The sequence below is a fragment of the Medicago sativa genome, chromosome 5 (genome assembly GCF_051527215.1).
Source record: "Medicago sativa cultivar Bolivia chromosome 5, Bolivia_mono, whole genome shotgun sequence".
Taxonomy (NCBI): domain Eukaryota; kingdom Viridiplantae; phylum Streptophyta; class Magnoliopsida; order Fabales; family Fabaceae; genus Medicago; species Medicago sativa.
This window is the reverse complement of record NC_140753.1, coordinates 9,074,012-9,098,552: the sequence shown is the minus strand read 5'-3', so window position 1 is coordinate 9,098,552 and position 24,541 is coordinate 9,074,012. Positions and strand designations below refer to the sequence as shown.

The 24,541-nt window shown below is 33.2% G+C and overlaps 4 protein-coding genes and 1 pseudogene across 5 annotated transcripts; 1 reads left to right on the top strand and 4 right to left on the bottom strand.

The window, feature by feature from the left end:
- Window positions 1–716: 716 nt before the first annotated feature.
- On the bottom strand, window positions 717–1,836 carry LOC146919784 (amino acid permease 3 pseudogene; annotated as a pseudogene). Its single transcript, XR_015010689.1, has 2 exons — window positions 1,697–1,836; window positions 717–1,452 (listed from the first exon to the last, which is right to left on the bottom strand). The product of XR_015010689.1 is annotated as an amino acid permease 3 pseudogene (transcript).
- On the bottom strand, window positions 1,685–6,752 carry LOC146919783 (amino acid permease 4-like). Its single transcript, XM_085711069.1, has 6 exons — window positions 6,693–6,752; window positions 6,075–6,207; window positions 2,774–2,860; window positions 2,626–2,724; window positions 1,929–2,024; window positions 1,685–1,836 (listed from the first exon to the last, which is right to left on the bottom strand). The coding sequence occupies exons 1-6, from the start codon at window positions 6,750–6,752 to the stop codon at window positions 1,685–1,687; spliced, it is 627 nt and encodes a 208-aa protein (XP_085567195.1).
- LOC146919782 (uncharacterized) lies at window positions 6,505–7,712 on the bottom strand. Its single transcript, XM_085710621.1, has one exon. It carries the CDS (start codon window positions 7,551–7,553, stop codon window positions 6,765–6,767), a length of 789 nt encoding a protein of 262 aa, XP_085566747.1. The 5' UTR covers window positions 7,554–7,712; the 3' UTR covers window positions 6,505–6,764.
- Window positions 7,713–16,985: 9,273 nt separating this feature from the next.
- Window positions 16,986–18,182, bottom strand: LOC146919781 (uncharacterized). Its single transcript, XM_085710620.1, has one exon. It carries the CDS (start codon window positions 17,773–17,775, stop codon window positions 17,125–17,127), a length of 651 nt encoding a protein of 216 aa, XP_085566746.1. The 5' UTR covers window positions 17,776–18,182; the 3' UTR covers window positions 16,986–17,124.
- A 5,687-nt stretch (window positions 18,183–23,869) lies between these two features.
- Window positions 23,870–24,534, top strand: RALFL34 (ralf-like 34). Its single transcript, XM_085713187.1, has one exon. It carries the CDS (start codon window positions 23,895–23,897, stop codon window positions 24,279–24,281), a length of 387 nt encoding a protein of 128 aa, XP_085569313.1. The 5' UTR covers window positions 23,870–23,894; the 3' UTR covers window positions 24,282–24,534.
- Window positions 24,535–24,541: the final 7 nt, after the last annotated feature.

Sequence of the window (24,541 nt, the reverse complement as noted above, 5' to 3'; positions counted from 1 at the left end):
AAAATTGGTTAAATATACCTCGAGGTGCATTTTGTTAAAACACATCTTCAAAAAAAAAAATTAGGCAAGTTAGGAGCTTCTACAATCATTTCCTAGAATACACTAACTTATTTTTTTAGAAGGAGTCCGTGAATAAATGCACCCTAAGATTTCATGTTGATGAAATACAGCTACATAAAAACTAATGGAAGTATTCTAACAAATCTCTTATTTAAATCTTTAACTAAAAAGAAATAAGATAACTCTTATTATAATACCAATGTATTTTTTTAAAAAAAAACTCATTATAATACGAATTTATAAAATACTAGCGGAAAGATGGCCGACACGTTTATAAAAAACTTACATAGTTTTTTAATTTTTTTTTTTAGACTTTAAAAATATATACAACTGTGTGGTTTCCTCAATAAAGAAAATGTGTGCTTTCCTCTCTGAAAAGGTTATAAAATAAAAATACGCTACTTTTATCTAATTCAAGAAGAGATTAAAATTAAAATTTGTCAGTTTTAATTAGATTTAAATTATTTAATTGTATTTTTATTTTACTAGTCATATAATTGAGTTATGTGCCTTACTATCTTTATGAATTAAGAATGTGTATGAGATTGAAGTACTCTAGACTCCAACGGTCACAATGCATAATATATAAAGAGGACTGCATGTAAGTATAGTAAACTGGTATATCAAAAAAAAAAAGAAAACAGAGAAAGATAATGGATCATAATAATTCAATTTATTTACAACATAAGTGTACATACAAACCAAAACCATGGTAATCATATTCATATAGTTGTCAATACATGAGTTTCGTACATTACATTGCCGATACGTTCCGTACATTTACATTGCCAAGACTCCAGCAATTGAACCAACAGCAGCAGCAAGCGATACTACAAGGCAAGCAAAACTGAATATTTGTAGGTAAATCCATTTATTGCTCCATTTTGGGATTTTCTTCTGTGAGATATACATTTCCACTGGAAAATAAACTGTTAGAGGCCAAAATCCCAATGCACCTATCACTCCAACGATGTCATTGAAGAAAGGAAGCAACATCGATATAACAGTGGTTAAGGTAACAAACATTGTCCTCCAAACCAATCTGAATAAGTTCAACTTGTAAGGTGGAAGGTAAGGAAGTTCAATTTTGTATTCTTTGTCAATGTTGGGCCATCTTTTTGTTGCATTTTTCTCTACAAAGGCAAAGATTGGTTGAGAAAATACTTGGTATGCTCCCACAAGGTGAACTACTATAGCTGCATTTGCTATGTCTATTAGCCAATATGGATTGTAGAATCCAAAACCAGTTAGAAGATTTCCAGGTGCAGCATCTCCAAATGCTGCATATCCCATGCAGCCACAAAGCATGTAAAATATTTTGGTCACTGCAATACTTATCTTGGTTGCTTTCTTCATTGATTTTGCCTCAGATGGTGAGGATTTCAATGTGTCCTGAAATATTAAGAATATTAGATGGATATATAAGTCCCCATACAAATGTCCTAAATAAATATTGGTTCAAGATTTAACTAGTTGAACCGTCTCGACTGTTGAATGGAGATTAGATATGATTCATATTGTAATTTCAGAACTTAGTTCGAGTTTGTTTGCAAATATAAACTTGTAATATAAATCATTTGATGATCTTCATCCAACATCTAACACCTAATAGCAATTCAATTTTCTAAAGTAATACCTGAATTTCAATGAGAACCACGGCATAGGAATATGCAAAGGCTATGTTACCAAGAGCTTGAGAAATCCTCCATATCTTTTGAGTCTCTGAAATCGCTCCAATGCTAATTCCTGCTAGGCTACCCAAGATAGTAGCATTTTCTGTTCATAAATCAACCATACTATTATCAGTCTCTATAACTAGATGAAAAATCCATAGACAAAATTATAAGTAGAGGGTCTAAAAATATAACCTGCAACTTTGGCAATTCCAAGAGCTAGACCAATTAAGGAATATGTGAAAGACATGACTGCAGCAACTGATGAGAGCCACCATATTTGATCAAAATCTGGAATTTGTGAAAGGAAAATTTGTATCACACAAAACATGATCATGTATAGGTTGCTTGACATGTGACATGGGATTTTGTCCCCATGTTGATGGAAACAATTTGATTTTTTGATAGCCCTGTTAACCAAAAAAACCAATGAAACTGAAGTTAAGCCATCAATCTACATAAACCAATTTCCTAGCTATCATACCACATATTAATTTGAGATTGTATGTAATATTATTGTTTTTCTTCTGAACAAACCAAAATATATAATGATATAAATAAACACACAAGATGTAACACTATTATTAGAATGCGTACAGTGTACTTCCCTAAAAAGACCTAAACATGTTTATGTTGTTAAAAATTACTTGTATAAAGTATAAAAAAATGTGAACTCACATCATGCTAATAGAAGCCGCAATAGTGTATCCTATCACAATTCCAAATAGATTGAGGTACTGAAATATCCCACAAAACGTAACCTTTGCTCCACCTGCAAAATACATTTCAGTCCTCGTTATCCCGCATAAGGGCATATTTTTACATGTTTTTTTAGAATAAGAATTCAAAAGTAAGATAAAATAAAATCAAACAGAGAATGAGTTTTAATTACCAAGAATGGAGCGAACAGCGTCCATGTAAGTATAGTTTCTCTTGCCGGAATCAGGGTCACCAGTGCGATAACAATCAGCAAGAAAGGAAGAAGTATAGGCTGTAAACCAAAGAGAATAAAATCATGACAGCAGGACCAGCAATCCAACCTAGCTGAGCTATGGCCCAAGCTAAAGACAACACCCCTGATCCTATCACAGCTGTTATTATGTGTGAACTTGCAGTCAAAACACTTCCTGCATAGCATTTCAATTAATCATGTCACTTATAAAAGTATATTGATAATATCATATTTAGTAACATATCTAAAAGAACTATGATGTAGTGACCAATTTAACGATTGATTTAGAGACAAGAATGTTAAATCTGTCGCTTACATTAGCAACCGATGCTTTAGCAACATTGTTTCGATTTTATAAGCTAGAGTGAGCGACTGATTTAGAAACTCATACGCTAAGTCGGTTGTTGTTCGCGACTGAGTTTTTCGATTTTTTTTGTACGAATCAAGTGAAGAGGTAACGTTGGATATATATATATATTGGACATCTCTTCAAAGTTCAAAAAAATTCCATCTAGTTCGTACTCAAGTAAATAAACTACACATAAATCCATAAGTGAGCCTGGCTTAGTATTGTACCGGTTCGCTTGAGACGGCCATCATCATCACTATCTGATTGTGAAATAATCTCCCCTTCGATGTCGAAAATTTGATGGTGGCTAGGGCCAGTTGTTCCGATCATCTTAGTTTGTTGGTGGGAAATCACTTTGTCTTTGATGTCGTAGGTTTGAGGTCGATAGTGTTAAAAAACCCAGCAAATATATGTGTGAGTGCTATGTTGTTTATATAGGTGGGTATTTATAACTAAGAGAACCGGGTTTTATTAAACGTAACAAACAAATACAGGTAATATATTTATAACTAAGAGAACCATGCAATTATATATAAGTTTGTTAAGATATTTTCCCTAAAAAAAAGTTTGTTACGATATTTATTATTGATTGGGCTTTTTAAATTCCAATTACTGTGGCTTTCTAAAATTAAAATGATTATTAGATAACAATGATTATCAAATCAATTAAAATGATTATTAGATAACAATGATTATCAAATCAAAATATATAACGAATCAAAAACTAATCACGAAAGAGAAAGAACAAACCCTATTCAAGTAAAACCAATTTGATTTCTTGACCAAAAAAACCAATTATTTTTAGAAGTAAAACCAATTTGATTAACTAGGTATAAAAAGTTCTCGTGAACTAAGCTCAGTTGGTAAGGACAATACATAATATAAATAAAGATCGAGATTCGAACCCCGGCCACCACAAAAAAAAAAAACTAGGTATACAAAAATACCAACATAATATAATAATCTCCTTCCTTCAAGAAAAAAAATATTAATCTCCAAACTAATTATAAAATTTAAGTATTTTTTCCGCTTTGTATTTCTCTAATCACCCAACCATTCAGTTTTACCCTATTAGGTGACTTGTAAAAACTCAAGCATTTCCTACCATTTCATAATCGGTAAAAAGTAATTCTATAACCTTGAGCATTCTGCAAATTATGGAGAATCAAATTCAAATTCTTTGCACAAATGAGGTTGGAACAAGGAAATCATTCTTGAGAATGATTTGGACAAAGAGAATGTTCCGAAAAACGTTCTTAGTGAACAGTTTTCACACTTCCTCTCCAAGCATCAAATGAAGCGTATTTTCCAGTTTGAAAAAGTTCAAACATCTCTTTTATTACTTAGACCTTAAATACTTTTTTTTAGAAGTGCTTAGATATATTTTTGTACCCTATTAGGTGACTTGTAAAAACTCAAGCATTTCCTACCACTTCATAATCGGTAAAAAATAATTCTATAACCTTGAGCATTCTGCAAATTATGGAGAATCAAATTCTTGAGCATGATTATCCAAAAGTGAGAGTACCAGAATCATTGCTCATTGCTTTAAGCCCACCAATTAAAAAAGATATTAAATTTTATAACAAAAAAAAAAAAAAAGGCATGTACGGGTAAAGAAGAAGTTATTAAAATTTGCTTTAAACTCCACTTACTATTGAATATTATTGGGACAACTTTGTTCTTGAGACATAATTCAAATAATTTTGAAGTTAATAAAATAAAAGTTATTCAAAAAAATAAGAAATTAATATATTTTAAATATATGGACAAATTAAAAAAGTTTAAAAAATATATAAAAATAACCTTGTTCTAGACCCAAAAATTAGGCTCAATCAATCCAAAACTAAGCCATCGACACACTCACACCACATGGAGGTGTGCTCACCACGGTGAATCATCGATTCGGAGGAATCTAAAACGTCCCATTCACATATTAATGTGTAACGTTCACTGATTATAGAATATGTCATATTTAACCGTCGATCAATGACTACCAATCACCCATACGTTTTTCACACGATTACCTTAGATCACTTCGCATATCAAATTTGTTTGACATGAACTTTGGATCAATTATAATAATTAACTAGGGTGTCTTTTTTTTTTTTTTGGAGAATACGGTGTTATTTTGAAAATATAAGTTTATTAAAAAAAATGTTAGTTAAATAATATTTGATTTTACTTGTCTTTCAGAGTATATTTTGGGGTTGGATATTATATTTTTTGAGTTTTTTTGTTCAAATATTTTATGAGTTATATACAAAATTTAATTAATATGATGAACAAGCGAAATTCTTTTTTGACTAATGATGACCATGCAATTAATTTCCATCTAGCAAATAAATTTGTTTGTCAGAAAAAAGTAAATAAATTTGTATGACATGAACTTTGAGATTTCAATTTTATAGACAAGTCCAACTCAAGTTGCTCCTCTCTTAACTCACCATCATCTCAGATAAGAAATAATCACCATCCATACGAGAATTCTAACAACAAAGACTCCTAACTTATTCATCTCATCCTCAATTCACAGTGACAAGTCCAAAAACCATCAAACTCAAATGCGTTGAAGACAAGGGAGTGGATTAGTCCACCAATTTGAAAAATAGAGATTCTTATTTCTTCCTTCCCCATAAATAAACCACGACCGCGACAATCGCATTATCCGATCTACGACCTCTGAAATGTTGATAGTTTTTCGATTGAAGAGAATGTCATTACGGTCCAACCAAATGGATCTTGTAGATGTTAGCCAAATTATATGAGAGACTTTCTTTTCATTCTTTCCCTTGCAAAGGGAATTAAATAAAAGAAAAGTATCAGTCAATTCTGTCCCCTAACCTGCAGCATTCTAATCCAACCATCCGATCTTAAATCATCCTCGTCTTTGAGCAACTTGCCAATACATGGCTTGCGGTTTCAATTTCGTCGAAGCAAAAAACGCAGCAATGCTGATGCACATCACGAATTACACCTCTTCTCCACAATTCCACCCTCGTTGATAACCTGTCTTGAAGCAATCTCCATCAAAACATACTTATCATTGATGGCACAGCCGTTTTCCACATTCGTTGCACAGCTGAGATGAAATCATCGTCATAATCGTCGCGTGCCTGCAAGCTGCACGACAGCAGGTAGCAGCCTCTAACAGTGAATCCGAAACCTGCCTCCTGTTTCCAATAGAACGCATCTGCTACATCAGTCCGCAAGTGCATGCATGACAGTTTCATCGACAACTATGCTTAAATCTGTTCTCTGTCTGGTTCAGAACACACTACCAGCTCCATCTCCAATCTTCCGCGCTTCCTTCCTGGTTTCTTTTTTTAGCTACTGTTATATTCCTATCAGTGGCAAATGCCTCTAACAAAAAAGGATTTGATTTAATTAGGATCCGGCGTAAAAAAATGATCTGATTAAATTTGCATACGATAAAACAGGATATATTAAAACAAACAAAGCAATAGAAATAATAGAAGATCATGGCATTGTTCTAATAAAGTTTGAAGCCAGAAGCTGAAAAACAATATGAAAGGTTGTTTAAGCAACAAAGTTCAAAAAAAGGCTAGATACACTAATAAAAGCTCCTGTAAAAAACCTCATAATACTAAGAAAAGCTCCATTACACTAATATGTAATAACAATACAAATCACTAACTGCATCATTTTCATCTGTAGATGGCTTAGTGGCAGCTTGTCCATCATCATCGGCAAACATATCAAAATCATCCTAGTTTCCAGATATGCCTTCTTCTCTTGCCCTGACCAATTTCTCGTATCCATCTGCTTCGCGCTCAAAAACCTCTTTATGTTGATGATAAACGTTGTATTCACCATTCTCCATAAGCTTCATAGCATCCTCAGTTAGCTGGTCAAATACAATCTTAGTCTCACCAGACATTTTTGTCTTTCTATCACTGCTGCCTTTTAACCTTCTCAAGCCTTGCAAGACTGTTTCCTCTTGTTCAAGAACATTAGCAATGCGCCTCTTCATGATTGCCACATCTTTAGGAGAGAGCTCTTGGACCTCCTCTTCATCATTTGTTGCCGCGGAGCTTAATCCAGCATATCTAGGATCAGCCTCAACATTATCAAGCCATGCATCCTTAATCTCATTATCTCTGACGTATTCAACAAAGTTTCCGAATGCATCAAAATAACCTTCTTCCCTTTCTTTATCTAGGTTGAAAGGCTCAATCTGAATCCCGTCTTCAACAAAATTCTCATTTTCCTTGTATTTAACTTCAGCAACCTTTGAAATACCTCCGTTTTCGTCACTAAAAAGCTCAGCAGTAGTTTGATTCCTCCGTTTCACCCGCTCTTTGGCAGCAACAGCCGGATTCGACAAATCATTCACATCCTCCTCAGCAATTACTTTGTCCAATATTACATCAACTAGTTTCCTTTTCTTCCCCTTCGGAAACCTAACCCTCTTAGCTGGTGGATTTTTGGTGGAATCGTCGTTGTCTTCAGGAAGAGGGCGTTTACCGCGGCTGCGAGATGAACCTTCACCTGACATTGAAGCTTCCAGCGGTTCAACACTTATTCTCTTGATTCCTTTGGAGAGTAATATAATAATATGAGAAAAGAAACAAATTAGGTTTAGGTTTGGAAAGAAAAGAAAAACAAATTAGGTTTAGCTTTCGATGTCGTAGGTTTGAGGTCGATAGTGTTCAAAAGCCGAGCAAATATATGTGTGAGTGCTTTGTTGTTTATATAGATAGATGGGTATTTATAATAACTAAGAGAACTGGGTTTTATAAAGCGTAACAAATTACCATATGATTAGTTTTTTAAAATTCCTATTATCGTGGCTTTCTAAAAAACGATTATTAGAAAACAATGGTTATCAAATCAAAATATATAACGAATCAAAAACTAATCACGAAAGAGAAAGAACAAACTATTCAAGTAAAACCAATTTGATTTCCTGACCAAAAAAAAAATATCTATTTTTTTAGAAGTAAAACTAATATGATTAACTAGGTACAAAAAAAAATACCAACATAAAATAATAATATCCTTACTTCAAAAAAATATATATTAATCTCCTAACTAATTATAAAATTTACGAATTTTTTGCCGCTTGGTATTTCTCTAATCACCCCACCATATTCAGTTTTTTTAAATTGTTTGATTTGAATCAAATTCAAAATATATCAAATCCAAATATTTTTCTAATTTAATTAAATAAAATATTTTTTTAGGTGGGGTGTGCCAAGCTATTGTGATGGACTCTTCTTCTCCTGAAGAAATAAATTTAATATTGTGTGTGCAACTGACCCCACGTATATTAAATTGATTGAGAATATGAAAGTTCTTAAATATTTCTACAACTCACAATTATTTTATTTTTTTTATCATTTTTGCGTTCGATTAAAAAGCATGTTTCACAGAACAATAACAAGCATCCCATTAACACTTGAATGAGATGATAAATGGTCTCTTTCTGTTTTTTAGAGGTCCTTGATTTGAAGTCAGCTTTAAAAATACAGTAATGTTAAATATGAGAGAAAATACAGTAGTGTTAAATATGGAGAGAGAGAGAGAGAGAGAGAGAGAGAGAGAGAGAGAGAGAGAGAGAGAGAGAGAGAGAGAGAGAGTTTTACCATCCATTATACCCGACCCATAAACCTGTCAAATAGGGGCAGAAAAAATGTTATAATTTTCTTTACATAGATTTAATTTTTTTTTGTTGAAAAAGATAAAATGAAATTTAACTAACCAATTAACTTTACTTTCCGCGTACAAGGAGTGCTAGAGAGAAGTAAAGAAGAATGATCAATTACAACCAAAAAAGATAAAAAAAATCACCCAAAAAATGACCAGAAAAAACAAAACAAAACATCTCAATAATATAAGATGAGATTAAGCCACCACATGTGGTAGTTAAAAGCAAAATTGACGTGATTTTCCTGCGGTCACAAATAAGATTGAATCTTGTTGGAACACTAGCTAATTCTAGTGAAGAAAATTGGAAAGAAAAACACTATGAAAAAAACTAGTGCGTGGGTGTGACTTAAAAATGTCCCACATTGAACGGTCACCCCAACTGGTAAGTGTTTATATATGGGAAAAGTGACCTCCAAGGGTGTGCCCTTGGGGTACCCAATTTTGTGAACGGGTGAACGCTTAAAAAAAATTAATATATATTTTTTTGTCACTTGAAAATGTTAAATTAATTAATTAATTAATTTAATCATTATCCGTAAGCGCTACGCGTAACAAATAAATTTGTTACGACCCGACCCGATCCAAAAGCATATCCAGAAACTTCCGGATATATCCAATTAAGAAACAAAACGCGTTTGCTTAAGGATTAAGCAGACTTAATCCCCAAGTCACTCGTTTTTTGTTACAAACTCTCCCTATAAAAGGAGAGCTCGCCCCATTTGATTCTTTACACCGAAAATTCACAGTCGATGCTTCCTGTGTTTTTTCCTCTCTTCTCCCTCCGACTTGTTTTTAACAAGTTTCTTCTGCTTCTACTCCTTTCTGTCCCTTCGGTATTAAGAGTGTTCTTAAGACCATAGTCCCTTGGTCTTAAGTTCATAGTCCCTTCGATAATATATGATTCTTCGGAATATAGAGTACTATTAAGATCATATTAAAGAATGATCTTAACAGTATATATATATTATTTTAAAGAGAAATGGTGGTATCACCATATTTGAGTGGTCGTAGTGCCATATTCATGTTTTGGAGAAGTTAGAATGGTGGTAACACCATATTTGAGTGGTCTCAGCACCATAATAGAATGGTAATAATACCATATTAATTTGAACGGTTTCGAATAGAGCGGTTACGTACCGTATCGAGTGGCTTCGATCAAACGATTGAGCCATATTTTGAGGGTGTAATTCTCGAACGATTTTTCTACAGTGCAGTAGTTAATCGAACAGTTGTAGCTGGGCTTGTTTTATCCTGGAGGCGGCGTGGTTGATAGTCTACCTTGCACAACTTTGGGTAGTGCCACGAAACGTCTTAAAGAGAGCGACCTGGTCGTGACTCAACCTAGTAACAACTTCGGTGGATAATAGAATTTGGAAATTCAAATTTAACAGTTTGGAAATCCAAAAAACAACAATTTTAAGACGTTTCTATATGCTATGTCTACCGAAGAAGTTACATATTGAGGTTAAGTTGTCCCTAAATACATTAAGGATAAACCAAACTATAGATTTACATCTTTCGAATGAAACGATGAAGTGATTGTTGTTTCAATCAACAACACTAAAAAATTTATTTGATGAAAACAATAATTTGTTACAAAACAAATTATTTGTTACAGAACCAAACAAGTTTAGTTTGTTACAAAACATAAAAAAAAAATTGTTTGGAGCAGAAAATAAAATAATGCAAGGTCGTTATTTTGTTATGGTGAATTCTAAAAGTGTTTTTTAAACAACAACACTTAAATCCATTAGAGAACAATACTGGTCTTCGAACCATTCAATTGAAGTATGTGACTTCTGTGCTTGCTAAAGAACTTTTTATTTACATCAAAGTATTTGGGTTGATGTGACGTCATCTAATTGGTGACTATTAAAAAAATGGATTGTTATGTGCTAATAATTGTTTCTGGATGCACTCGGTCACATTAGTGAATTGTTCAATACTGGAATGTACTTGGAATGATATGAACATTGAAAGAAAAATAATAATGTCTTTTGATGAACTAGAAATTATCTGAGAAATTTGTTCAAAATGTTTGAAACAAATATTAGAAAGAATCTGAATTTCAGAATTCTATTGAATAAGACTGAGTTGACTCAGACTTAAAGAGAGACTTGTCTATCATGCATTCTTGTGGAAAAAGATTGCACTTTGATGTCATGTTAAAAATTAAATTCTCCTTCTATGTTATTAGTTGTGTGATTTTAATATTTGACATATCAAAATTGATCACGAACAAGTGTTTAATTTTAAACTTGAGTAACTTGGACTTAATTCCAAAGTTATATAATTAAACAATTTTATTTATTTCAGTCAAGATATATGAATCAAAAGTTCATATAAATTAGAATTTAGAGGATATGAATCTCTAAACATAATGATATGTGTTAATTTGATGACACATAAATTAGAAATGATAAAATGATATTTTTATCATATTTATTGATGACTGTGAACTTTGGAAAAATAAAATTGATATGCTTGAATGTTCAATTTTTTATAACGAAAATTGAAATTTATAGAGTACCCAAGTCTAAGAACAAAAATTCTAATTAAGAAATTTTTGAAGAAAAGACAATCCAACTTGTCTTATTTTTGAACTTGGGATTGTCTGAACTATACTTAGATTCTGGACCCCAAGAGAGTTGAATTCACTAGTAGAGCCTATGAATATGTATTCATCGGGTATGCGATAAATAACGAAACATATAGGTTTTATGACCTAAATGTTAAAGTGATCATAGAATTTAAAAGATGTTGAATTCTATGTAAATATTTACCCCTTTAACTAAAGAATAGTGGAGGCACTAGTGGGGGGCTCTAATGGGAGCACGACATTAGTGGGGGCAAAATAAATTTCCCTTTAAAAATTAAGAACTAGTGGGGGCACTATATCTAATCACATTCATGTAATTAGAAATAGTTATGAAAACATCATACAAGATGTTATAGAACCTCAAGGAGGTAAGAAAGCTAAAATTGCTAAAGAGTATGAACTTGGTTTATACATTGGAAGAAGATTCATTAAGCCTTAAAGAAGTTATATCCTCATTGGATGCTGAATTTTGGCAAAAGCAATAAACGATGAAATGAATTTTCTAGAGTCTAACAAAACATGACACTTGGTTGACTTGTCTCATAGTTGCAAAACCAATCGGTTGTATTTGGATTTTAGAAGAAAAAAAAAAAAAGGAACTAAAACCTGATGGTACGGTTAATGAATACAAGGCTTTCCTTGTAGTCAAAGGTTTTAAACAAAGAGAAAAATATAGACTTCTTCGACATTCATTCACTAGTCACGAAAATCATATCCATAAGAGTACTAGTCCCTTTAGCCGCCGTTTATAACTCGATAGTACTCCAAATGGATGTGAAAGTTGCCTTTTTATGGTGAACTAGAAGGACAAGTCTATATGAAACAACCTGAAAATTTTTGCAATTCATGGACAAGAAAACAAGGTCTGTAAGTTAGATAATTATTTGAATGGTCTAAAATAAACTCCTAAGGAATGACATGAAAAATTTGACATTCTAATGTTATCGAATGAGTATAAAGTGAATGAAAGTGACAAATAACATCTGCACGATCATATGTCTCTATGAAGACGACTTGCTCATATTTGATTTAAAGATTCATGTTATGAATTATGTGAAATCATTGTTTATCAACAACATTGATAAGAAAGACCTAAATAAAAATTGAAGTAATTCTTGGTTTCAAGATTACTAGATCAGAAAAGATAACTTTTTTGATAAATCTCACAAAGTTGAGAAGATCTTAAAGAAATGTAATTATTTCACCGTAAACTTGCAATCACATATTATGATCCAAGTGTAAGAACACTTGAGATGGAAAAACAGAATATACGAGCATCATTGGCAGCACTTAGGTATGCCACTGAATGTATTAGATCCGACATTGTCGATGTCGTGAAACTCTTGTGCAAGTTTACTAGTAGACGGATGGGAAGCATTGCCATGCTATAGAAAGAGTCATGAGGTGCCTTAAGAAGACTATGACTCTAAGATTACTTCACTAGGAGTAACATATTGTACTTAAATGGTACAAGATATAAAATAGAACATCTTTCAGATGAATATGTAGCGACTAGTGTTTGCACATTGAGCATCACTAGAGGAGTTGTTTGTTAAAAACAAATGATATTGACTCAGTCCACTATGGAATGAATCTGAGATGAGAACACTAGAGAAAACTAGTGAAGAAGCAAGTTGGCTAAGATTCTTGCTAGCTGAAATCCCTTCATGGGAGAAACCGTTACCGGCTGTGTTAATTCATTGCGATAGTACCGCGGCTATTGCAAAGATTAAGAATCGTTATTAAAATGGTAAGAGACGACAGATAAGGCGAAAACATAGCACGATTAGAGAGTGTATCTCTAAATGGAGCGGTTGGAGTTGATTTTGTACGTACGAATGAAAACTTAGCTGATCCTTTGACGAAAGGACTTAATAGAGAGAAAGTCCAAGAAACATCCAGTAGGATGAGACTAATGCCTATAGCCCACAAGTGATGGTAACCCGACCTACATGACTGGAGATCCCAAGAAATAGGTTCAATGGGTAAAAACAAGTCATGAAGTGGTAGAACATGCTATGAGAGAAAGAATATAGAAAGCATGATCCTGCAGCGAAAGAAGGATGAGGTAATAGTAACTCTTAATGAGATCTATACTCTATGTTGAGTGGGGTACACAGCTACAGGAGTACCCTTGATAGACTCACCTATACGAATGTGGAACTTAGGCCGATCCTATGGAATTTCGAGGCAGAATTCCTAGAGCATTCGTTAAAACCGGGATACACGTGCATGGCCTTAAAACGTACGGGCTTTTAGAATACACCTATGAAAAGGTTTGTGTGTGGATTCTATGTCTGAGATAGAGTTCAATGCTGTAAGCAACTCTTGTTAAATCAGAATACCTTCCACTATGCAAAGGTTCAAGTTGTTGGCGACACCTTTGTATATTAGCAAATCTTATCGAAACGTTTTACGTTATTTCTCGAAACCATTTTGAAGTCAAGTGGGGGATTGTTGGAACACTAGTTAATTCTAGTGAAGAAAATTGGAAAGAAAAACACTATGAAAAAAACTAGTGTGTGGGTGTGACATAAAAATGTCCCACATTGAACGGTCACCCCAACTAGTAAGTGTTTATATATGGGAAAAGTGACCTCCAAGGGTGTGCCCTTGGGGTACCCAATTTTGTGAACGGGTGAACGCTTAAAAAAAAATTAATATATATTTTTTTGTCACTTGAAAATGTTAAATTAATTAATTAATTAATTTAATCATTATCCGTAAGCGCTACGCGTAACAAATAAATTTGTTACGACCCGACCCGATCCAAAAGCATATCCAGAAACTTCCGGATATATCCAATTAAGAAACAAAACGCGTTTGCTTAAGGATTAAGCAGACTTAATCCCCAAGTCACTCGTTTTTTGTTACAAACTCTCCCTATAAAAGGAGAGCTCGCCCCATTTGATTCTTTACACCGAAAATTCACAGTCGATGCTTCCTGTGTTTTTTCCTCTCTTCTCCCTCCGACTTGTTTTTAACAAGTTTCTTCTGCTTCTACTCCTTTCTGTCCCTTCGGTATTAAGAGTGTTCTTAAGACCATAGTCCCTTGGTCTTAAGTTCATAGTCCCTTCGATAATATATGATTCTTCGGAATATAGAGTACTATTAAGATCATATTAAAGAATGATCTTAACAGTATATATATATTATTTTAAAGAGAAATGGTGGTATCACCATATTTGAGTGGTCGTAGTGCCATATTCATGTTTTGGAGAAGTTAGAATGGTGGTAACACCATATTTGAGTGGTCTCAGCACCATAATAGAATGGTAATAATACCATATTAATTTGAACGGTTTCGAATAGAGCGGTTACGTACCGTATCGAGTGGCTTCGATCAAACGATTGAGCCATATTTTGAGGGTGTAATTCTCGAACGATTTTTCTACAGTGCAGTAGTTAATCGAACAGTTGTAGCTGGGCTTGTTTTATCCTGGAGGCGGCGTGGTTGATAGTCTACCTTGCACAACTTTGGGTAGTGCCACGAAACGTCTTAAAGAGAGCGACCTGGTCGTGACTCAACCTAGTAACAACTTCGGTAGATAATAGAATTTGGAAATTCAAATTTAACAGTTTGGAAATCCAAAAAACAACAAATCTTGATATTATCAAGAATGTGATAAATAAAGTCTTCCATTTGATGATATATTTAAATAGTAATAGTAATTTTATTAAAAAAACAAAAAAAACTATATAAAGTTAATAGTATAATACATAATACTTTTTTTACGTTAAAGACAATTTCATTTACGAAAGTCTGGCAATAAATCAAATGCCAAGACTGTAGAAATATAAGGCGGAGTTTCTTCGACCCATATGCAATCTAAATTCTTAAGAGCATATTTAGCTAAATAATGAGCAGCTTGGTTGACTTCATGCCTAACATGCAAAAAATTCAAACTACGAAAACTACCCTTAAAACTAATACAATCTCGAATAATAGAGCCAACATAGTTGGGAGATTGTTGGTGAGTATTCAATGCTAAAACCACATTAGAAGCATATGATTCTGCTATAAGATTTAGAAAAGACATTTCCTTTGCAAATTTCGAACCCTTCCGCATAGCTAAGGCTTCTGCAACCTCTGAATCTGATAATGAAAAGACTTGTCAAGAACTAACACCAACGACAACACATTCATTATCTCTCACAACAACACCAATACTCCACTTATCACCCTCTATCGGACTTGTTGTGTCAACATATTTTATAGGATTAATACATCAAATAATCTCCATAATTTGACCACTATCTAAAAGTAGCCACTTTAAACAAAGAAAAAAAAAACTAATGATTACACCCTTGTAGTTTTGAATTTTTTATATTTTAACCATTTACATAAAATATTTTCAAACATTGTCCAAATATTTTTTAAGAAAGTGAAGGTTAAAATATAAAGAATAAAAAATTACATAGGTGTAATCTTTGTTTTTTTACATTGACTATTGTCACACCTCGGTGAGGTGACCTCACTCAAATTACACATGAACTATTTAAGGTATTAACTCTATTTTATAACTTAATATGAAGCATATATACATATGAGACATGTAAGAGAACACATAATGAGTGATTCATACCGAAACTGAACGTTGATGATAGCTCAATAGGAAATCCATATTGCTTTGATTATGGAGGCTTAATTTGTGACTCCCTTTGTAATTGGTTATACCGATTCTCTAGTATTTGTTGCATCAATAAGAAATTAATTTTTTTTTAAGTAGATGAACGAATCAAAAAAAGTTTAAAAAAATTTATAAAAATAACCTCTTGTTTTGGACCCAAAAATTAGGCTCAATCTAATAAGTCCAAAACTAAGCTATCCACACACTCATACCACATGGAGGTGTGCTCACAACGATGAACCTCCGATTCAGAAGAACCTAAAACGTCTCCATCACACATTAATGTGTAACGCTCAATGATTATAGAATTTGTCATTTGTAATCGTCAATCAACGACTACCAATCATCCATATGAGGATTCTCACTCCTCGCCAATAAATGAGGGATTTTCTGGTCCTCCAAGGTACAATCTCCCAATCTTGATACTCTTTTGCTATTGAGCGTCAGAGTGTCTTTTGTGTACACCCCCATTATTTTTCAATCGCAAATTGCTCATTCTACGTTTTTCACATGATCACCTTAGATCACTTCGCATATCAAATTTGTGTGACATGAACTTTGGAACAATTATAATAATTAACTAGGGAGTATATTTTTTGAGTTTTTTTTGTTCAAATATTTTTTGAGTTATATACAAAATTTAATTAATATGATGACCAAGCGATATTCTTTTTTGACTAACGATGCCCATTCGATTATTTTCCATCTAGCAAGTAAATAAATGTGTTTGTCTAAAAAAAGTAAATAAATTTGTATGACATGAACCTTGGATCAATTATAATTGCACCCTAGATATAACTATTTTTAAATTCAAATCAAAATAAAATAATGTCAATTTGCTTGTGTTAATCTAGTTTCTTGTTTGACTAATGATGATCATGCGATTATTTTCCATCTAGCAAAGTAAATAAATTTGTATGACATGAACCTAGTTTGAAGTAATAGACATAATACAAGATCAAGGAGTTGTTCTAAGATAGTTTGAAGCCAGTAGCCCAGAAACAATATGAAAGGTTGTTTAAGCAACAAATTTCCAAAAAAGGCTACATACAGGACTTAAGATAGTTTATTTTTAATACTAAGAAAAGCTCCATTACACAATAACAATAAAAATCACCTCATATAATACTATATATATCGGAGGAAATTACACAATCCAGTAAAAAAAAATACATAAGGAAAATACTTCATTCAAAAGCTTCATCAGTTTTGCGACACAATGGACACGAGAGGGATGATTGACGATGGAAGCATCTTTTGAGCCATTGAAAAATACACTCTTTATGAAAAACATGCAAACAATTGGTCATAACATGTTCTGACTTTGATCCATCGAAGAGCTCTTCCAAACAAATTGCACACCGGTCCGTAGAGTAACGAGATGAATGATCCATTCCAACCCTTTTCAACCCATCCACGACAAGTAGGGCCTTCACAGCATCATTATCTTCAATATACCATGTATTGACATCAAGCTTCACGTCTATCTCCCAGATTTTCTGATCTTCGTCGTCATTAGCGACCATCTCCCTAGCATGTTGACCAATCTGAGGCAGTATTTCTTTTGATATGTGAGAAGAAATAGGCAGAGAGGAAAAATAGTACTCATATAAGATGTTGTCTTTCCTATCTAATAAGATATCACAAGGAACCAACAAGGTTTGATTTATAGTAGTCGTACAGTCAAGGATTGAGTTTGAGGCATTGGAATGCAAGGGAAAATTAACAAGGTCGTAATGGAAATTAATATGGAAATAGTTACCAAAAGGATAATCTTTTGGGATTGTAAAGGTTGGTTCTTCGATTGAACTTATTTTCAAGCGAAAATTAAAATTCATGATGAGTGATCGGTGAGAGAAAAGAAACTGGAGAGTAATATGAAAAGAAACAAATTAGGTTTAGCTTTGGAGAGAAAAGAAACAAACTAGGGTTTAGTTTTGGAGAGTTGTATTTAGTTTGTTAGGTTTGCACTATATTTATAGGGTTAAACTTCAAACTAAAGATTTTAGGCTATTTTAATGGGAGAAATCAAAAACTTTAAATCTAATACGTTATTAACAATATCTATCACTAAGAGAAAAATATTTTAAGATTATCCAACAAAAAATATTCTAGAACGCTGATAATTTTGGATAACAATCAAATCAAATATATAACAACTCAAAAACTAATCACGAAAGACAAATAACAAACTACTCTACTCAAGTCAAACCGATTTGATCAACTAGGTATAAAAAAATTCCAACAAAATATATTAATCTCCTGACTGATTATAAAATTTACGTACTTTTTCCAACAAAAATATTTAAGTACTTTTTGTCACTTGGTATTTTTCTAATCACCCCACTATTCAGTTTTTTCAAATAGTTTGATTTGATTCGAATTTGAGCCTGTTTGTTACGGATTAAAATAAAAGTGATTTTGACTTTGAATAATTTAGAGATTTTGATCCCGTTTGTTATAAAAAATTTAATTAAAAAATCACTTTGAAGATTATTGCATCTGTTTGTTACAACTCTTTAAAAAAATCAGAATCTAAAAATCTAAAATCAGCTTCAATTGAGAAGCTGTTAAGAGTAGCTTCTCAAAAAATAGATTTTTTTTAGAGGAGAGAGAAAATATGAGTCAAAAGATTGAACTAATTTTGTAACAAAAAACTCCTTTTGATGCGGCAACATCTTGGCTGAATAATGGTGAAATCCCGTCTCAATTGACCGACACAAACATTGTGCTTATCCCTAAAAAAATATAACCTGAAAACCATGAGAGGTGTTAGGCCCATTTCATTGTGCAATGTTATTTACAAGGTTGTTTCGGAAGTTCTAGCTAATAGACTCAACCCTATTCTACAAAAGCGCATATCACAAAAATAATCAGCATTTATAGAAAATTGATCAATAATTTATAATGTAATGGCTACCAATAAGATTATTCATCATATGAAGGGTAAGAAGAAAGGCAAGGTAGGGGAAGTCGCTTTGAAAATGGACATCAGTAAAGCATATGATAGACTCAAGTGGGTTTTCATGATAGATGGGTGGACTGGATGACTATGTGTATGGAAAGTGTTGACTATTAGGTGCTTGTTAATGGAGAGAGAGTGAGACCAATTATTCCAAAAAGTGGGTTTAGACAAGGTGACCCACTGCCATTGTATCTGATCATATTATGTGCAGAAGGTTTGTCTACTTTATTGAAAAGAACATAAGCACGAGGAGATATACATGGTGTCAAAGTGTTGCAAGGAACCCTGCTTCTCACACATGGTGTCAAAAGATTTTACTAATCTTGTAACAAAAAACCCCTTTTATATCGTAGTATCTAAACAGTTTCCCTTTCATTCGTCTTAAAGGCCATGATGTTATTTCGTCTTCTTTTCAAAGTCGTCGTAGCATGAAAGAACCGTGAGTTGTGTCACCCTCCTTGAGCTAATAAACCTTCGAATGTTGCATCCAATAAGCCTCTTCTTGCGCCAATAAAGTTCCCATTTTGTTCGAGCTTCCTCATATCTTACCACTTGATAATGTTGTGAAATCCCTCGAAGTCTCTCCATCTCTTCTCGACACTCTTCAATCGGATCTCTGTATTTATATCAAAGCTTGCACCCCCATTCATTCATTTCTTATGTGCATGCCTTCATCCGTCATAACAACCCCCTCCCCCCCCCCCCCCATATGGACTTCTCCCCCATCCACCCTAAACTATATTCTCAAGTTCATCCTCCTTAACCATGCATTTTCAAACTTGAACTACTTCATTCCCCTCATTCGTAATAACTCATGCAGCTTAAGTAATATTAGAAAGTGATTCGAGCGATGTGATATGACATTATTGAGCTTATTATGATAGAAAATGTCACACCATGCATGTGTACGATTACCCTTTCAAATGAAGATCAATCAGTCTACTATCTTGGACTGCCTTCAGAAATCCTCTTATCCTCCATGGTGAATGGTCAACTCTACTTCGTTTTTCATCATTGGATAGAAAATCATTAAAATTTCCCATCACACACCATGGTACAGTGTGCGCAGCAAATTCCATAACTCGCGTCTTCATTCATTCTCCGAAAAGCTATAAAATCCAGTGAATCTCCATTTTGGATAATGTGGATGAATCACTTCCATGTTAATAAAATTTTGCAAATAATTGATAAGATTGCAGTCAAATGAATGCTTCCATAACATTGTTAGAGCTCCACTTCGCCCTATTTTATCAACAACAAAAGATGCATTAAATCCCAATCTAACTCAGATTTCTTCTATCATGTTCGCATGGACCAAAGTTTCACAAAGAAAAAGAACATCTACTTGATACTTGTGGGCCAAATCTCTAAGTGTCAAAAGTGCACTCGGGCTGCCTAGACACTGTCAGTTCCAACTCATAAAACTCATTGCTCCTGGCAGGCATGCTTTCCAGTACATGCCGATAAAAAATCGATATTTTGTGTAATTTTTTCATGTCCCTCTTCTGTCTCTTTGCACTATGCCATCTCTTTGTCACCACCGACCTGCATTATACTTTGATTTTTTAAAATGTTGTCATCGTAACTTTCCCCTCCCACGTCCTTACTCCTGTCATCACGCAATCTTTCATTGTTAGACTCCATTGGTTCATCTTCCTCAGTCATTACAGAAATTGCTTGCATCATCACTCCATAACTCTCCTTAATTATTGGAGCATAATTGAATATTATTTCCTTCTTTATTGTTTTCAGTTTTGCTTGTTCCTTAATTAATCCAGCCCTCAGTCAGTTTTTGCAACGACGGATAACATACTTCCACCTCCCATCTGTTGCCGCCATCTCTACTTCTCTGATTAACTTCTACTCGGATGTCTGGTCCCCAATTTCTCACACCATTGTCTTTCGAAACCTCATACAATTTCTCGCACAAATCTTTAACATTCCCTAACAATATGCGGTAGTAGTAGAAAATACCAAGGTGTTCATACTTGATGTTTACCATGACAGGCGCCACCTCTTTCTTCTTAATGCTCTTCCTACAATCAAGCGGCTTTCTAACATCCACCATAACCTTGATGCGCATATATCTTATCCAGAAGTCAGACATATCCTTCTCATAGTATTCCAAAAATTCTCCCACATAGTTTCCTACATTTCGTCCCGTTATCTCTGCCATGCATGTACCGGTAAATTATGAATTTGAATCCAAAAAGGAACTGTGTGTAACAGAACATGTCTGGCTTTTGCCCCTCCGCTATTACACCAAATACCATCATATGTTTATTGAAAAACCACGACCCCTCTCTCAATACTTTCTTAACATTACGTTCAGGGTCGTTCCTATGAAATAGGAGGCTCGGCTCTCTTTTTAAAATAGGCCCCTAGTAAAATAAAAACGTAATTTTTTTGTGTAACTAAACTTCATTAAAAAATCAGAATAAGAACTTCTAAACATGAAACGAAATAAAATAAAAAGAAAATTAAGTGACAGAGAGATGGAATTTACCTAACAGTGTCGTTTGGATTTGTCACTCATTCGTTGTGGGAAGGGAAAACGAATGGTTTATGTGGAAAAAAATGATTGTTGTGATTCTTTCAATGAAATAACTTTCCAAATTGACTGATTAAGTGATTTTACAAATTAGGATGGTCTGATAGTATCAGATTTATGTACAGGAAAGAGAACTAGAATCTAAAAAAAAAAACTCAAACGTGTACTGAAGAAAGAAAAAGAAGTAACATATATTTTTTTTTATTTAAATGGGGGGTGGATATTAGACATAATTTTTTGTTTGAGGCCCGTAACATTTGGAGGCCCGGCCTGGTAGAGCACCTTGCACTCCCTCAAGGTCGGGCCTGATTACGTTTAAGGAAAAATTTATGAGATACAATGTTGCATTTCTCAAAATAAAAGACCTTGATTTCTCTTACCTCCACTCTTTTCACTAATGACAACCTCTCTATTTTAGTAAACAATTGAAAAAAGAGAAGTGATATTTGTACACCTCTTTCTAACAACTTCTATGACAACTTTATTTTTCTCTATTTTGATTGGTCAAAATCAATAGAAAGAGAAAAATGTAGAGAGAGAATAAGAATATAATGTACGTATGAGATAGAAAGTTGTTAAAAATTGGTTGTACAAATATCATTTCTCTTGAAAAAAACTCTCAAATTTTAGTAACACAGTGATGAACGCTCGCTCACTTCTCACTAAGGAGAGAAATAGGTTGCGTATTTGTACTATAAATATTTTTTTTTAAAGTTACTCCTATTAATCTATGAAGTACTCTCTCCTTAATACAATAAATTTATGGATCATCTCATTTATAAAGTGTTCAACATTTAATTTTGTATCCGGTTTAAGATATATAAGAGACACTCGCAGAGAACATAACTTGAGTTAAGTTATCCACAACCTAAAAACACAAACAAGAGAGAGAGAGTAGGAGTTAGGTGCGTGATTAGAGGCAATTAAAATCACCGTTATTCACAGTGCCATCCGCGGCGTCTTTACTCAACACCGTTACGTATGGTAACACGCAAAAGATTCTACAATACTCTCCATCACAGTCTTCTACTACACCACTCCTATCATCACCGTTGATCTATCAAACACATGGTCCTCACAATATACATAAAACAAATCGACGTTGTAAAGAGTACAATACACTGTCACACCATGAAGCTTAGCGCATGAAGCTTAGCGCTAAGCGCATGGAATAAAACTTGTAGGGGCACACACGAGAATAGGGTAGAGGCACAGTTGATAGAAACATTAATGAATGACAGTTGTAAATAATTAAAGGTCCCATTTTTGGCGCTTACGCCATGTGACTACCTCTGCTCTTGTCTTGTCCTATAGTAACCACTTTTCCCTCACAAAACATAGCAATATCGTAAATTATCGATTTACCCCCTTGAAATTTTAGAAGTACTTTTAAAAAATTAAAACTGGGAAATGTTGATTTTGGTATAAAGCAGTATACTATAAACAGTAATTTTAATGATGAATTGTTTTAGAGAATTCAAATTTGATGTTCGGATAAACAATTTTTTGTAAAACTTTATTGAATTAGAATTTTTTTAAAATTATTTATTTAAAATTAAAAAATAAAGTTATATTTTTAAGATCCGAAATCTTCTTAAATGGACGTTCGATATAAAAAATACTTAATAGATTAACTTGTTATAATAAAATAATTTAAAGGATTTAAGTGGTACGAAAAAATACTGAAAGAAACAACTTATTAATTTAATAACTTAAATAATCTTTGATGTAATTTAGCCTTTAAATCTTTTTATTCTCTTTTCACCTACTTTTTTTAAAGATCTTTTTGCATACTTAGCTAAGCTAGATATTCACCTAATAAAATAAATGTCTTAGAGCATGAGTTAACAAGAAAATTTACCTTTGAATTAGGTCGAGCAATTAGATATTAGATGTTTATGTTAACTTAAATTCAATTTATTGTCATTTTAATATTTGAACAAGGTATTACTTACTACTTCGTGTATTTTTTTATTGATCAAGTAGTTTAGTAAACTAGATATTCACCTCATAAAGTAAATGTGTAGAGTTCGAACCCAACCTTTTTATATTATATAATGTGTATATCAATTGAATTATGTTCACATACCATCTCATATCTTTTTTTATAAAAGAATATATGTCAAGAAAAAATTGATGTATTGTTGATCAAATACATAGACTTTGTTTGACACATGAATCTAATGTAAAAAGGATAGAATGTAGTATTAATAAATTAATATTTTTTCTAAATTGATTATTTAATTATATTATTTATTCTCAAAACTACTCCTAACAAGATATCAGACGAATTCAAAATCAGATTTGTTATCTTTTTTTTAGATATTAGGATAAAAATGTTCCAGCCCTACAATTTCAGGGGCATATTAGTCATTTACACGAAAAACAACAAGATAAAAACATCATAACTTCACTCTTTCTTGTTCTTCTTCTTCTTTCTCATGGCTTCCTCTACTCTCCTCAACCTCACTCTCACCCTTCTCCTTTGTCTCCTCTTTACCCTCCTCAACACTCACGTTGATGCACAGATCGAAGAACCAACCTTGAACCTCATCTCAGACACTCTAGAATGGCCAACAACAATGTCATCACTTTACAATGACCTAGATGAAGACAATGAAGAAGACACAGACAGTGATTTCAGTAGAAGATCTTTGTTCTGGAGTAGAGTGAAATACTACATCTCTTATGGTGCTCTTTCTGCTAACAGAATCCCATGTCCACCTCGTTCTGGTAGATCTTACTACACTCATAAGTGTTATGAAGCTAGAGGTCCTGTTCATCCTTACTATAGAGGTTGTTCTGCTATCACACGCTGCAGGAGGTGAAATGGGTTGAATTTTTTTTATTTTCTTTTTTCAATTTTATTCTCAGATCGAGAAAAGATTTGAAATTTATGTAAGTGTTGTTGTGTTAGCTTTATTTATGAAATTAATTAAGGTGTTATTAGTTGTGCTAATTTTGTGTTAGCACTTAGTATATTGTGTAATGTGCTTGGTCAAAGAATTGACTTTAAGCTTTTGGATTTATTTTGTGTGCGTATGACTATGATGGGTTCTTTTTATGGATTTAATTAGCATAGTAGTTA

Bases quoted from the DNA above. Each gene is read 5' to 3' on its own strand.
- LOC146919783 (XM_085711069.1), bottom strand. From the start codon at position 6,752: ATGTTTGCCGATGATGATGGACAAGCTGCCACTAAGCCATCTACAGAT. The intron at 6,208-6,692 runs GTTAGTGATTTG...TATTGGAAACAG, and splicing joins CTACAGATGAAAATGATGCA to GAGGCAGGTTTCGGATTCAC. The intron at 2,025-2,625 runs GTAATTAAAACT...CACAAATTCCAG, and splicing joins CGCTGTTCGCTCCATTCTTG to ATTTTGATCAAATATGGTGG.
- LOC146919781 (XM_085710620.1), bottom strand. From the start codon at position 17,775: ATGAATTTTAATTTTCGCTTGAAAATAAGTTCAATCGAAGAACCAACC.
- LOC146919782 (XM_085710621.1), bottom strand. From the start codon at position 7,553: ATGTCAGGTGAAGGTTCATCTCGCAGCCGCGGTAAACGCCCTCTTCCT.
- RALFL34 (XM_085713187.1), top strand. From the start codon at position 23,895: ATGGCTTCCTCTACTCTCCTCAACCTCACTCTCACCCTTCTCCTTTGT.